This window comes from Rutilus rutilus (assembly GCF_951802725.1).
Source record: "Rutilus rutilus genome assembly, chromosome: 17".
In the NCBI taxonomy this organism is placed as follows: Eukaryota; Metazoa; Chordata; class Actinopteri; order Cypriniformes; family Leuciscidae; genus Rutilus; species Rutilus rutilus.
Genome location: NC_140230.1, coordinates 28,504,296 through 28,519,851, shown reverse-complemented (window position 1 = coordinate 28,519,851; position 15,556 = coordinate 28,504,296). Strand labels below are relative to the sequence as shown.

At 38.0% G+C, this 15,556-nt stretch overlaps 1 protein-coding gene across 1 annotated transcript in view; it reads left to right on the top strand.

Moving 5' to 3' along the window:
• Positions 1-15,556, top strand: part of rbms3 (RNA binding motif, single stranded interacting protein) — a 134,517-nt gene that overhangs the window by 86,027 nt on the left and 32,934 nt on the right. Inside the window, exons 5-6 of the mRNA XM_084384735.1 lie at positions 11,409-11,566; positions 12,952-13,031. Coding sequence (XP_084240861.1) covers positions 11,409-11,566; positions 12,952-13,031 — 238 coding nt within the window. The remainder of the gene's footprint in view (positions 1-11,408; positions 11,567-12,951; positions 13,032-15,556) is intronic.

The following is a 15,556-nucleotide window of genomic DNA, read 5'->3' as shown; positions in this document are numbered from 1 at the left end:
GACGGCATATACACGGGTTTGTGTAAACGAACACTTTTCTGAAAACGCAGAGGGTGAAATGTCCGTTTATGAAAATAACCAGCCACGTGCAAACGGATCCCAGCGTCAGGAAACAAGTGAAGGGTTTATTTTTAATGCCGTCGTAGGATTATGTTTATTCTGAGCATTTGACGAATGATTGTTTTGTAAACTAGGCACATTTTAATGGAGAGTTCGCAAAGAAATTTTTATTTGTAAGAGGAAGCAGCCAACTGTATTAAATCTCACAGCAGCTGTGCAATGGTTTAAATATAATGTGCAGTTTTTTTAAAATGGTCTAATAATGGGGTTCATGCATTCTCGTCCTTGGAATGCACCACTTCCGGTATTTTGCCGGTTAATCGGTAAATTGCAATCGAGGATTTTTTTAGCAGGAAAAAATATTGTAGAATCACGACAGCCCTAAAAAGTTGCTTACTTTTTGAAACACCCTTTACATTGAGAACGCGCCTATGATGCTGCTCACAGAGGCAGCTCTCTAGTTTGAACAAAGCATTTAACGTTGGTGTCCAGTCGGACTCTAAACCTTATGGTTACAAAGAGACTAAATATCTGACGTTGTATCTTGCCGGTCTTACTGTTCTTTCTCTTTGTTTTTCTTGTTTTGTTTTGTTTTGTTTTGTTTTTTCGAGATTGAGTTCTTTGAGATTGATTCAAGCTTTGCTGGCAGCCTGTGTTTGTTGCTACCCATAATTCACTGCTCTACCCCATGACATGCTGCTACAGCTCTGTGATGGATTACTCCAGACTAAATGCATCGCTAAAGACGCACACACATAGCCCTTTTGAATTGTTAACCAATTTTTGTGAAGCAGGTTAAACACACAAACATGCACTGAGCACAACACACCTAATCTTTTATAAACATTATACACCAAATTACATGCACAAATTCATCACACAAATGCAGTGAGTCACACAAACAACAAATATGGCCCCTCTGCTTGGGCCTCTTTAACAAGGTAATGCATCATAAATTCATTTGGCTCCCAGTAAACATTGTTGAAAAATGAGAGTGATGGATGGATGTCATGGGGAGGAGAGCCACGAGCTTCTGAGCGCCGCAGTATGTGTGTGTGCGAAAGAGAAACTGGTGCTCTGTTTCTAAACAGGAAGTTTTTAAGGTATTGTAGGTGCGTTCCGGGTGTAAAGTCTGTCCTGATGGGTAAAAAATCCGTAATTATGCTGTCTTATAAGAGACCTTCACATGTGTCTGAAATTGTGTACTGTGTACTAGCGCACCTAGAGTGTGAACAGTTATTTTTTACAGCATAGATATTTCCAGCTGAAGGAAATAACCTTTTAAATCCATTTTATGGGTTGGTACCAAGTGTTATTTTAGTATTATTTGTGTTCTAATATAGTTTGGTAATGCTTTAGATTACAGCCCACATTCAGTTTTCATTTTAATTTGTTACTTTTTTTTTTTTACTTTTTTTTTATGTGCTTTTGACATATTTTTTAAATATTACTATTTAGGTTTAATTAGATTTTTATTGTTTTAGTTTTGTTTACGTTTTGATTTATTTCCAGTTAGTAATTTTAATGTTTCAGCCTTAAAGGCACAATTTCTCTCTCTTTTTTTTTTTTTTTGCACAAAATAAATAAATATTTTATTTAATTTCAGCTTTATTTCAATTAACAAAAGTGTTTTTAATAGTTGTAGTTTTATTTAGTAAAAATAACCATGGGTGCTCCTACCCTCCTGCTATGTGGAGAAAGTTGCAAACGTCATTTTTTTGCAGTTTTCATTGTGACCACATTACCCACAACTGCTTATACTACAAAACACCATTGAATAGTGAAGTGTGCGAAATGGGACATACCTTTTGTTTTCCACCATTATATGTGTGGAATTGTATTAAAAGCTTAAAAAGCAGAACAATATTGTACATTACCGGTACATTGTTGAAACATTTGCCAACATTGCGAAACATTTATGGGAATTACATATGCTTTATAAGTCTTGGTTGTGACAAATACATTTTAAGAGTTACCACAGTTATTGTTGACAGGATAACTTGCTGTGTGGAATTATGAATGAATGTACCATTGTTTGTACCATCGCGCTGTCATTCTAATAGGCTATTCATCGTTCATCCTTTTCGATAAAGTGAAAAACTTCCTGTCCTGTTTTAAATGAAATGAAACATGTCTTACTGATGACAAAACGATTGAAGATCTCGCTCACTGAAACCTTTATTCAGGATTACAGCAAATGGCTTAGATTTTAAAAAAGCAGCCGGTCACTATGTGCACCACCACATTAACCCCATAAATGCCAAAGTAGAGGAAAGCAAATTTCAACTATTCACAGTATAAATACTCATATCAAATGATCTGTAACAGACAAAGCAATAGTGACACATACAGTAGTAAAAAGATTGTTACTCACACTTGTGTTGTTATATTGCTGTCGGATCCAATGTAGTCGTCACTGCATCATCTTTTATTTTCAGTCTCCCTGATAAGCCTGCGCTGAACAGTGTCTTGTTTAAAAACGAATCTGCAGTAAAATGAAGCGAACAAACAAACTGCGTCTTACTGACGCGATCACATGGAAGGCAATGTAAAAACTGTTTTTTTCTTGGCAATCATTTTGTTTGCTCGAGTAATCCTGTGTTTGCATCTTTCTTGTATTTACTACTATATGACGTGCAAATCGGTGGGCGGGGCTAAAGAGGCAATGATGTAGAAGTAGTCGTTGATCTTCTTCTGCGGAGTCGGTCTTTCATCGCACTATTACGTCATGTGACAGAATCAAAAGCAAGTCCTTTTGGCAGCTTGTTTGGACTAACAAGGACGTTTTGAGTTCTGAAATTTACAGGACTTTTTATAGTACAATGACCTCTTATATGTGGATATTAGATTTCTCAATTACCCCTAAATTACACCTGTGCACTTATGGAGTGCTATTCGGTGGTCAACAGTTGTTGCCTATGTAGTGCGGTTCAAATCACTCACTGCATTAGGCAGCTTTCTATATAGGCAGTAGGCAGCGAGGGAGCTGACAAGGTTTTGTAACAGAGCTTGAGTTACTGTATAAATGGTTGTGGGTGATTGTACAGACATTGAGTCATACACATGTTTTCAGGTCATGGGCTGCTAATCTTTATGGTGGTCATTTAGCTGTGGAGAAACCCTTGAGAGAGAGAGAGGGAGTAGAAGAAAAAACCCTATCTGAAATAAAAACAGCAGGAGAGAGAGAATAACCAGGCTGTAAAGTGTGATATCCCACCACAGCGACCATGCTGCTTGAGGAGACTAGCGGTTTCCATTTTGGGATTCAGCTGCGTTTGCACTGAAGACACTGACAGTCTCAGCACCTTTGCACCGACAGGAACAATGAGACCTCACCTGGCGCACACACATACACACACACATACTTTTTTTCATCGGTATCCGTGCATGTTGAAGGATGTGAACACTTAAAATCCACTCTTACTGTTTTTTCATCATTTCCACTTGCAGTTGCAATTATCGCTGGCCATTTTTTTTTTCCCCTCCATCCTCTTAAAATGAGGAGCAGCAGCCCCGATGCAGTGATTAACTCTAAATTGCAACAGCTGTTGATGGCAACTCCAATTAAGACTGCAGGCATCAATTTAGTGGCAATCTATGGCATTAGTGAGGTTTCATCTTTTACCAGCCCTGTTAACCACCCAATGGTGACAGAAGCCTGTCACTCAGGCCTGCAAATTACTCTGATTGTCAGAGAGAGTAGGTTGCTTTGGGGTGGCTGTCATGTGACATTATAGCATTTATGTGGCGCATATAAGGTAGTGCAGTAGATGTGGTGAAAGATGCGCTATCATGTCCTTGAGCAAGACATTTATTATTTTATATTAAACTGGTTCTAAGTAAGACCCAGTGATCGCTTTCCAGCACTACCTTCTGGCTATGTTTAGGCATCATGTAAAGACATCATTTCAAGAGGGAATGAGATGGAAATTTATCACCCTGCTGGTTTAGTGACAAACGACTCTTTATGTGGTCCCACAGTGTTAATCGAAAGATGGTATTGATTTTATCATTCGTTTTTAAACAACAGTCATTGTAACATCCTAATGGTTCTTCTAAGCCTTATGTTCTTCCCCAACCCTCCCTTTGGCCTTTGCTGGCGGGGCTCCAACTAGAGCTCTCTGTCCCTATGGGCTAATCAGCTGAGCACAGGCCCGTTGGCTGGGCTGTTAGTTCTGGATGTGATGTGTGTGAGCTTCCCAGCCCTGTTTAATCTCTCCTTTCTCTGGAATGCTGATACTCTGAAGTACCGTGGACCATTCCGACCGAGTACAGTCCCGAAAGAAATATTGAGCATAGACAGCACGGACAGACCTTGGACACCTGTCTCAGACGTGCAATCCTCAGACTGCCTTAGACAGTCCATGCAGATGCATTAGTTTGCTTGAAAGGTTCCGCCCTTGACTTTGCCTCTCCTGCAGATAAAGTCTGTAACGAGACTCCTGGGCTCCAAACGGTTTAGATATTATTAAATATTTATGTTACGTTCATTAAGCATTTAAAAACTATTTATAGAGCCATCAGCAAGAGTGGCATGTTCCTTCATCAGTATCTGTGAGAATGAAGCATGTTTTTTTTTGCTGAGCTTCTGTTGGAGAGAATTAAACAGAGCGTACTGACTGTTTCGTGACGATTAGAGCGGGACCAGAGCTGTCCGACAGGAGGCACAGAGGTCTAGGTGAAATGTGGATTGGTATGACATTCACAGATGCTTGCTGAAATCCCCATCGCTCAGTTCTGGGAAAGGCAGCAACAAGGACAGGATGAACTCTGGCTGTTTGTTGCACTGTGTTGTACGGAAAGATGTTTTTTTTCTTAGTCCCTGTAGTGACAATAAACTTTTCTTTCTTTCTTTGTGGTTTTTTTTTGGACTCTGCAGACCGGGAACACGCACTTTATGTAAGATCTACCTTGTTTTTTGGGGGGAGGGTTTGTGTGTATGTATATATATATATATACAAACAAAAAATTATAATAATATATATGTTATTCCCTTTATTTATAATCTGCTTATTTATCTGCTCATGATAAAAACAATACAGAATTTCAGAACGTCAGTTTATTTATAATGTCATATTTTATAATATTTATTTATTCTCTAAATGTACTATATTTTAGAAAACTTTATTAACTTATTCTATTCTATTCCTTACTATTAGAGTAAATATGATGTATATCTTTTCTATTTCCTCTTTGACTACACTTTATTTTCTTCTGTGCAATTACAATAAGATTTTTATTTTAACTTAATTGTATTTTGTTCAATTAGAGGAAACCTTTTATTTTTTATTTTGTTCTGTTTCTTTATATTCCTTTCAAATGCCTCCAAATAAGGAATCTGAAATAGGAATTGACTGTATAGTGTTTTAACATTATGTAATTACATCACAGAGTGCAATGGCCATTTGTTTACTGTGTGTGTGTGTGTACATGTTTGGCTATACTTGTGAGGGCCAAATGTACTCACTTATTCAGCGAAATATTGTGACAACCGACTAGCGAGGACATTTTTGGTCCTTGCTAGTTGAAAAGGCTTATAAATCAGCCAAAACATGTTTTTTATTTGAAGTTTATTTCTGTAAGGGTTGTGGTTAGGGGTAGGGTTTGGTTTGGTTTAAAACCAAAATCATGGAATACTGAAATGTATACCTCACTAATATAGTGAAACAATCATGAGTGTATGTGTTTTGAACAGTTGCTCACGTGTTCTCAGTCCTCTGATGAGTTACTTATACTGTATAAGTAACTTGAAAAACTAGACACACATTATCTCTCTGTGGATTTAATTTGTTTTGCCCATCATCCATAACCATTAAACTGTCTCATTTTGGATTTCAAAGGCAACATCTAAGGAGTGTAATATGATCAGTTCAATATCTCTGTTCAGCATGACCTAGACAAAACCACTTTTCATACTGTAAGGTGAAAAACATTAGAGCTTACATAGAGAGAAAGAGAGCGCTGGATACCTTGTGTCCTCAGGTTATGATGGAGACCCACATACATATGTTCATCTAACGTTTCAAAACAGAACCAGAGGAACAAAAACATGGCCTTGTCCCCCATACTGAATCATTTTGGAAGCATACCGATCCTTGAAGGTATATATCTCACACACACACACACACACACACACACAGCTCTGTTTTCAGTTTTGTTCGGAGCCTGAAGGAAGGGCCGGTGTTTTCATTTCATATTCATAAATCATTCATACATCTCACAGCGTCCGTCCTTTAGAAAATCAGCCCCTTGTCTTTATATTGAGATTCCAAATGTATTTTCTCATCCACATCACAGACGTAATGCCCCTGCCTGTCACTCTTCCACAGCTCTCCGGTTTGACGAGAGTGACACATTTATGAGATATTTTCACTAAGCGCTTATTCTTTTGTATTTCTTAGGCTTTGGCTCTAATACAATTAAATAGATGTTTTAGCCTATAATAAAGAGGGTGGAGTACCACTGTGATGTGGATAACCCCTTTAAAGTAAAGGTATTTCCAGAATAACCCTAAACCATGTCTTTTGGGATTCAGTTTTAAACCTTAATAAGGCGGTATGTTTTTTAGATGGATATGTTAGGTAATATCAACATTTACTGGTGTTAATCTGTGATTTTATTGCCATCTGAATTGGAAATGTCAATATTTTTCCCATCTCTTAGGAGAAAATTATAAGCTACAGTTTCTTTTCCATATCCAGTCTCGCCACAACATAATCTCATTATTATTCATGGGCATTTAACTTTGTTATTTTTTTAGAGAAATTAATACATTTATTCACCAAGGATGTAGTCAACTGTACAAAAAACAAAACACATTTAAGACATATAGGGCCAGATTTACTAATAGCTTGCGCCAACGCAAACCCTCCTTTGGCATTAAAAAAAAAACTACTGACAGAATTTACTAAAGACATGCAGTGAAAAATTAGCACTGAAAAGGCGTGGACACGGTTATTTTTGCGGCTGACCTTATTGCGTATGCATTTGTAGGAGTTTCCCTTTCAGACGCAAAATTTATGGGAGGACAGTATTTAAATGAATCATGCAAGGTGATTTACTAAGGTGTGCGCTAGTCAATTTACTGGTATTTGCGGCATTATTTTATTGCTCAACAAACTAAGGGCCCTATTTTAACGGTCTGAAACGCAAGTGTCAAAGCGCAAAGCGCAAGTAACTTTGTGGGCGGGTCTTGGCGCTGTTGCTATTTTCCCGGCGGGATAAATGACTCTTGCGCCTGGCGCAAATCTAAAAGGGGTTGGTCTGAAGTAGCTTCATTATTCATAGGTGTAGTTTGGGCGTAACGTGAAATAAACCAATCAGAGCGACATCTCACATTCCCTTTAAGAGCAGGCGCGCTTGTTCTAAAGCGGATTCCTATTATAACGGCAGATTTGCCAGGCGCACGACAGGAACGGTTCAAGGCCGAGGAGACCGACGTTCTCGTCAGGGACGTTGGGGATGGAGAAACACACCCAAATTAACTTCGGTTAAACAGGCGTATGATAATTTGGGTAAATGTGTAAGCTAGATGTATGCTTTTATAATAAAATGTCTATCTATCCATCTATCGTAATAATGTATGATTTGCAAAAATAACTGCTGCGTCTGTGTGTAGATGAGAGAATCAAAGTGTATGCGCGTTGTGCACACGCTACATTGATTAAGGCCAAGCATGCGCCCTTAAAATAGCATATGAATAACATGCGCAACCCTCCACTGACTTTAAACTGGTTTTTTTCGGTCAGTGGCGCAATTGTTTTCTAAACCTGTAAAATAGCATGAGAGGGAACGTTTGCGCCGGAACACGCCTCCTCTTTGCGCTGAACCGCCACCGGGGAACGCAAGTGTATTTCTTAGTTAACCGACGTGCATCTGTGGAGGGAAAAGTCCGCTTTGCGCGGGTGCAAAATAGGAATGATACATACATGCGTCGGTGTACAAAGTCAGTTGCGCTGGGTGCAAGATAGGGCCCCATGTCTTAAACCAGACGCTAATTTGCGTTAAATGATCCGCCTGCGTCTGTGTTCTTTAATGTGCGTGTTATCAGTAGATCACGCTCAGAACTTTTCACTTCTATCTTTGCTATTTTGGAATTGCGCTCACACGCTCATTTGCCATGTTTAGTAAATCTGGCCCATAATCTTGCAATTATAATCTTATTCATTAAAAGAATCCTGAAAAAAATGTGTCATGGTTTCCCCAAAAAAAATGTTGTCAACATTGATAATAATAAGAAATAGAAAATGGATAATGTGACACTGAAACCTGAAGTACTGGCTGCTGAAAATGCAGCTTTGCCTTAAAGAAATTATATTAAAATAGAAATCAGCTCTTTTAATTTTTTATCAGTTATAAAAAATCCAGTAGTGTATGTGCAGTTTTAGAGAAGTATAAATGTTTCAGAATACTCTGTCTTTCATAAGATTGCATTAGTCACTTCTGCAACTGTCCCCTGCATGACAGTCATCCAAATGCATGAGTTTTATCACGAAGGACTAGGAGCCATACAAATTGTTCTTTTATGGATGTCACCTTGAGAAACAATTACCTTCCGAATAGGGCTTTATATGCTGTTGTTTGCTTAAACTTTCCATGATTAAATATTTTAACTTTTTATTATTTCTTATTAACATTTTATGGTTTTATTATTTAGTTTAATAAACATAAAACAGTTTTATATATTGTACAAACCTTTTCTTGTCTATACAGTAGTGGTCATTTTGGAGCGGTTTTAAGTTTTAATAATGTCGCCGGTTGTAATGCCCTGCGTGGGGTGTTCAATAACCCGTTTGGATCTCAGCCAGGGAATGTGAGTATAGAGAACATCTGGTGTGTGAGGAGATATCATAAAGCAACTACAGTTGCTCTTTTAATCACTTTCACTTAATAAAAGAGTGATGGGCTCCTGCAGGGATGGACCTCACACTTCACAAATGGAATATTTGCACACACGCTCATATGTCAGATAACTCCTTAACTCACCAGCGGGTCGCCGTCATTCTCTGCTGGCCCACCAACACTTTCTGTTTTTGATTCTTTTTCTCTCACTCTGGTTCTGTTATAGATTCACAGCCCATCCCGTCTGGATGTTTTCTTTCACAGCGGTCACTACACTTCAAGAATGAGGTGGTCTTTGAAAGTTTGCTCGTTTTTTATAATAAATATTAGCTAATAACAATGCATTCTTTAAAAATGAAACCATTTTTTTATTGCAAAAAGTTGTAAATTAAAAATGGATCCCCATTAGCTATGCCCAAGAGCACCGCTAGTCTTCCTGGGGTCCACACAACACTTAAAAACAAAAAAAGGAAAGAAAGAAAAAAACATACACAAAGCATTAAAGCATTATACACTCTCAATAACGAATCCAAAAACAACACACTTAGCATAGCCTATATTCAACATTACAACAATCTGTGAATGTACAACGAATGTACTACTGTACGTTTAAGGAAATTAGTTTTTGCTTTGGGGATTTGCTTTCATATGTATATGACTTTAAGGCCCTGTTTACACCTGGTATTTAGATGTGTTTTGGATGATTGGATCACAAGACACAAGGAGACACATCCTCGTTTACACCTGGTATTTTAATCCATCTCTTTTGTCCACTTCCAACCACTTCTGTCCTGATTTCTTTATGGGCGGTATTTCAGATCTCTCAATCAATCGATCTCTCAATCTCTGATAGCCACAAGACCACGCTTGTGTCGTGTGTGTGCGCGTGCGTGTTAAAAATCAGGAATGGTGAGAAAACTTTGTGCTTGGTACATTTTTGGTCTTCAAACCAAACTTGGGTCTTCACCCAACTACGGTAAGTTTAAATCCCGTCTGGCTAGCGAGCTTCACATAATGTTTACGCATTAGGTCAGTAGGTGGACAGTAGGTGGTCTTTTGTGGCTGTTTCAACACATTCTACCGCATGAACGTTTACACTACAAAAAGAAATCCGGTCGAATGCGTTTTCGACTACCTCTGGAGGTGGTTGAAAGTGGACAAGCTCAAAACATTTTAGACCCTGTTTACAAATTTATTTAGTGTGGTCCACTTGTGATCTGATCAACAACAACACATCTTAATACCAGTTGTAAACAGGGCCTAAATTGCGTTTTAATTGATTGTACCAATCCAATGGAATTTTAAACTGTAAAATCTTTCTTGTTGCTTGTAAAATTGCTTCAATCATCCGGTCCTCCACTTTCAACCAATTAAGATGGATATGCTGTTAATATTTGTGCCATTAAACAGACATCGGAGAGCCAGTAAATGTCTTGACATGGACTCATATATACTTATTCGGAGTGCTTATTTGATGTTAAATATTTGTATATACAGTACAATTTTTTACAAGTTTGAGATTAAATATGATTTCATTTGATTGTTTTATTTCAATTTGGTCAAATTATACAAAAAAACTTGACACTGTTACACACCTCGGGTCGTTAGCGACCCTATACAATTTTTACAAAAAATGAATGGGAAAGCAGGCATTCATTTATATTTATAATGGATATATTATAATGAAGTAATTGAGGAATACTAAGAAGGTTTATGTCTAACTTTATAAAATGAATGGGGAGGAGTGTAGTGAATGACGTCCCGGGTCACTAAAGACCCGAGGTATTCATTTAAGTGTTAATGGATATGCCATTTCTTGGTCCAGATTTTTTTTTTTTTTTTTTTTATGATTTTCCTCTGCACATTTTAGCCTGGGCTTCAAAGAGACAAATGCAGTATGTTCTCTTAGTGTGCTAGTGCTTTAATGCTGCTCATTTTGGTGTTTGCGCACACACACACCCTTCAACAACCACCATCCAGTGTCTGTATCGTGTGCTCTGTCCTCTCAGACCCCCATTAGCCAGCCGCACAGTGTCTCTAGAAGAGGCCATCAACACCAGTGCGTCAGTGAGAGACAGGTAGTGATGTATCCAGTTAAGGCCCTCCAGCATCTTGTGGTTTTCATTTAAACATAGCTTTCAGCTTTAACAGCTCACTCTTTCTCTTTCCTCATCATCCTGGGTTTCTCATGCCGCCCATTGCAGCATGGAAGATTAGACCAAAATACTCCTAGGATGGTTGTGATCTCAGAAAGACATTTCAAAGTTTTGTCTGAGACACTTTGTAGCAAGTAAACAAGGCATTTCCACCTGTATAGTTTGTTTCGTTGAGTCTAATTGACCCCTAGTCAATTGATATGTCACTCAGAAGGCCACGTCCTGACTATTTGGGTTGTTTTGTCCCGGATAAGCTGCAACTGGAGTTTATGCCTATAATTTAAAATCGGAATATGTGCGACTACATCATGATTTCTAATGTCAGATTGTGTGTTTGTGTTTTCTCCACAGCAACAAGAACAGGACCCCACTAACTTGTACATCTCGAACCTCCCGGTTTCAATGGATGAACAAGAGCTGGAGAACATGCTGAAGCCTTTCGGACATGTCATCTCCACACGGATACTCCGAGACGCCAACGGGGTCAGTCGAGGGGTCGGTTTCGCCAGGTAACCTTGACAACCAACCCTCTCTTTGGCTCATGCAAGACTAGACAGCGTTTGTTCAAGAGGGCACATATAAAAACATCCCTTAGTTTCTTTTCCTGCTCCCCCTCCCCCCTCTTGTGTGGCACGTGTGGGGTGGGTTGGCTGGTTTTCAGGGTCACTGGCTGTGTAAGAGATCCCAGCAGAGGCTGTGTGTGTATATGTGTGTGTGTGCAATTGTGCCAGCCAGGCAATTAGCCGTTCAGCCATGATTGGGTGAGCAGAGCTGAATGGGGCCGCACAGAGGAGAGGAGCCACTCCAGAGAGCACAGACTAAATCAAGACTCCCAGCAGCCCGAAACAAACACTATATAACACCCCTGCCGTTCTTTATCTTCCCTCTCTCACTCTTTCTATCCCTCTCCTTTCATTCTCGAAATTAACATATAAGGATGTTTCTTCAATTACAGGAGTTTTAATGTCCCTGAGGTTAATACTAATAGATTTCAACTTTTTTTATAGATAGATAGATAGATAGATAGATAGATAGATAGATAGATAGATAGATAGATAGATAGATAATCACATTAAAAACTTTGAACTTTTTAGCATGCCTTTATCACTTATTTTGGATTATTATATTTATCAATTTATCAAATTTGTATTGGTTTACCCTTGACTTAGACACAGATCTTCAATCTTAAAATTCTGTATAGAAATATTAATTAATGATTTAAAATAAAATCTATTTTATATTCTTTAAATATGTTCTAAACATAGATTGATTGATTGATATTCCATCATATTTTTGGTCCAAAAGTGATTTGTACTTGTTTATCAATGAGACAACAATTTACATGATTTACATGAAATATGAGACATATGTAATAAGTAAAGAAAACATTACAGAATATTTTTACTTTGCATCATTTCTTATCAAGCTGTAGCTTGTCAAATTATAAAAAATGTGAAGCTATGTAAAATGTTTGTAAAATTGTTATACATAAAAAGCTAGCCATGAGGTAAAGGAGTCATACACTACATACTGTTGTCTAACAAAATTAAAATACATAATTTGAAATATGGTGGAAATTACATTTGTTGATTCAGAAACATGATGGCTGATTCGTAGAAAAAAATATTTCCTTTGATGCATCTACTGTATGTCCACTGTTGGTCATTGTTATAGACCAATTAAACTGTTGAGAGTATGAAAAGTGTGTTTTAATAGAGAATGTTGTCCACAGGGTCAAAAATGTCCGTTATTAAAGAAACTAAAAGTCTAAAAGCAGAGTTTTAAAAAGCTAAATCTGTTCAGTTGTCAATGTTTTCACTGCGGTCATGACCGATGACTTTAATTCTGATTGCCTAATGCTGTGTGTTTCTTTTTGTTTCTCTTTCTGTCTCAGAATGGAGTCCACTGAGAAATGTGATGTGGTGATTCAACATTTCAACGGAAAGTTCCTCAAAACCCCACCAGGAGTACCAGGCAAGTGTCAACAATACAGTGTGTTCTAACAATATTACATCCTAACCAGGTGCAAAGCGACAAAGTGACAATCATCAGGACATTTTGTTGCCCACTTGGTGTCTGTTTTCACAGCTCCATCCACAGTAAAATCTCATTGCTCTGAGGTCTCTCTCCATATAGCTGTATATTAAAGGAATAGTTCAGCCAAAAATGACAGTTCTGTCATCATCTACTTGCTCTCGTGTTGTTTCAGACCCACACGAGTAAATGACAGAAATAATTTTTTTAATGAACTGTGCCTTTAATATTAAATATGTTCCGATTTTTTGATTTTGACAGCATAATTACACCTGTATAGCTCTCTGCCGAGCTTTATATATTAGAATACTAAACCTCCAAGTACAACGCGTTCCAAACCTCTAGTGTGAGGAAGTACACGTCCCCCACTTTGAGTCGCTCTGCTCATCAGCTTCATATGACAGGATCTGATTTATAGGTTGATTAAGGTTTAATTTAAGCCTGATGTGCCAGAAGAAAACAGTTCCCACAGGGCAGCAGAATGTGCTGCATATACTAGCGACAAACATTTATAATGAATATAGCATTTAGAACACATTTAACTTGCATTACTTGACGTATTTCAGAGTGATACAGAATATTAGTGAGATATGATGTAGGGCAAGCCTTGATTTTATCTATCCGCATTGAATTAAATTGTGAAAATTGGGCTATGATATTACTGGTTATTATCCAAAAATAATTTCAAAGGCCAAATGTGTCATTAGATTTTGCAGATAGATTTTTCTTTATTAGAATATTCTGGGTTCTGAGCAAGTTTAATTTACAGCATTTGTGGCATAATGTTGATTACAACAAAAATGTCCACCTGTCCTTCCTTTTATTTAAAAAAAAGCTAAAATTGGTGAATGGGGAATTGGTGAAATTGGTATAGCCACAAGACGTAAATCTGTTTATATAATTTTTAAGGTGGACAATTTGATTACTAACTAATTTATTCAAATTTCATAACATTGTTGCTATGACAACGTACAGTAATAAGTCTCCAAAAATGGTCCCAATTCACTTTTTCAAATGAGGGGAAATAATCTAAAAGTACTTTCCATGGTAATCAACATTATACCACAAATGCTGTAGACTGAGCTTATTTTGTATTCAACTCAGTTTTTTTTTAAGTAACACTCATCAGTAATGCACAAAACGACCGGAGACATTTATTAAGAAAGTAAATTCTGATTTCATGTCGCCTTTAAAAGCGACAAATGCTTTATATCACAGACGCCCACAAAAATAATGTGTAAACAGTGTTGTTTAATGGGGTAGTTTTGCAAAGCTCAGGGTATTTTCCTCAGTAATGTGCTCGGTGTTTGTTCCCCTGCTGTCGCGGAGCTTTCTTGTTTCCTTTAGAGGAAGGGAAAGGCGAGAGCTGGAGAGGTTAAGGTGGATGAGAGAGAGAATGTGTGATTTCTGTTGGATGCAGTATGTTCGTGCGAGTGTGTCTGTTTTCTGTTTGAAGGAGACATAGGCAGAGGGCTTGGAGGGGGGTGTAAAAGCAACTGACAAGACAGAGAGAGAGAATAGGAAGAGAGAGATTGGAGAGGGCAGCCTGCAACTCTGGCAGTTGCTGTGTGATTTGTGGGGTGTAGCGTGAGGCTCGGTGTCAGACCCAAAGACAGAGGGATGATGGATGACTTCATCTATACCTCTCTCTCTCTTAAAGGCTCTCTCTCTCTCTGTCTTTTCTCAGTACTAACAGACTCCTGGCCAACTCGGTCTTGTCTTTACCTTTACACTGTGTCTTAACTTGGTGAACGTGATAAAGCGGCAAGCGATAAAAATATCTTCCATGTAAATCTGAGTTGTTCCTTTCCAGCTGCGACCGTGACAAGCAATAAGCATTTTTTCAGTCACTTGGTTTCTATTTCTGCAGTGTCACATGATGCTCAAGAAACATTTCTTATTATTATCAGTGTAAAAAACATTAAGACTACTGGATCATTTGAGGGTGTTGAGGGTGAAGTTAATTAGATCAAACAATTCATCTAAATGATTATGGTTAAAAAAACTCATTTGCAAATCATATATCGCTACATCTCTCATGAACATGCCAAGGAGAGTGAAGACCTAAATTGAATAATTTTCCTGACATAATGCAAACTTGGGGCTTAGAAGACTATAGCAGATAAGTCACGTGGACCCCTTTTACTATACTTTTATGGTGCTTTTTTTTTTTTGGTCCCCATCCACTTTCACTGTGTGAAAGAGAGAAAAAAACGCATCTTCATACCTTCTCCTTTTGTGTTTCTTTGAAGGAAGAAAGTCATACCAGTTTGGAACAACACGAGGATGAGAAAATGATGACAGAAATTTCATTTTAGGGTGACCTATCCCTTTAAAAAGCCATTTTGAAAAAAACAAAAAAGCTTCTTTTGAGAAATAGAAGGCAGAGAGTGAGAATGAGGTGATATTGTGCACTTTAAAGTCAGGAATATTGCTGCAGTCTTTGCCAGCCTTCTGATAATGCA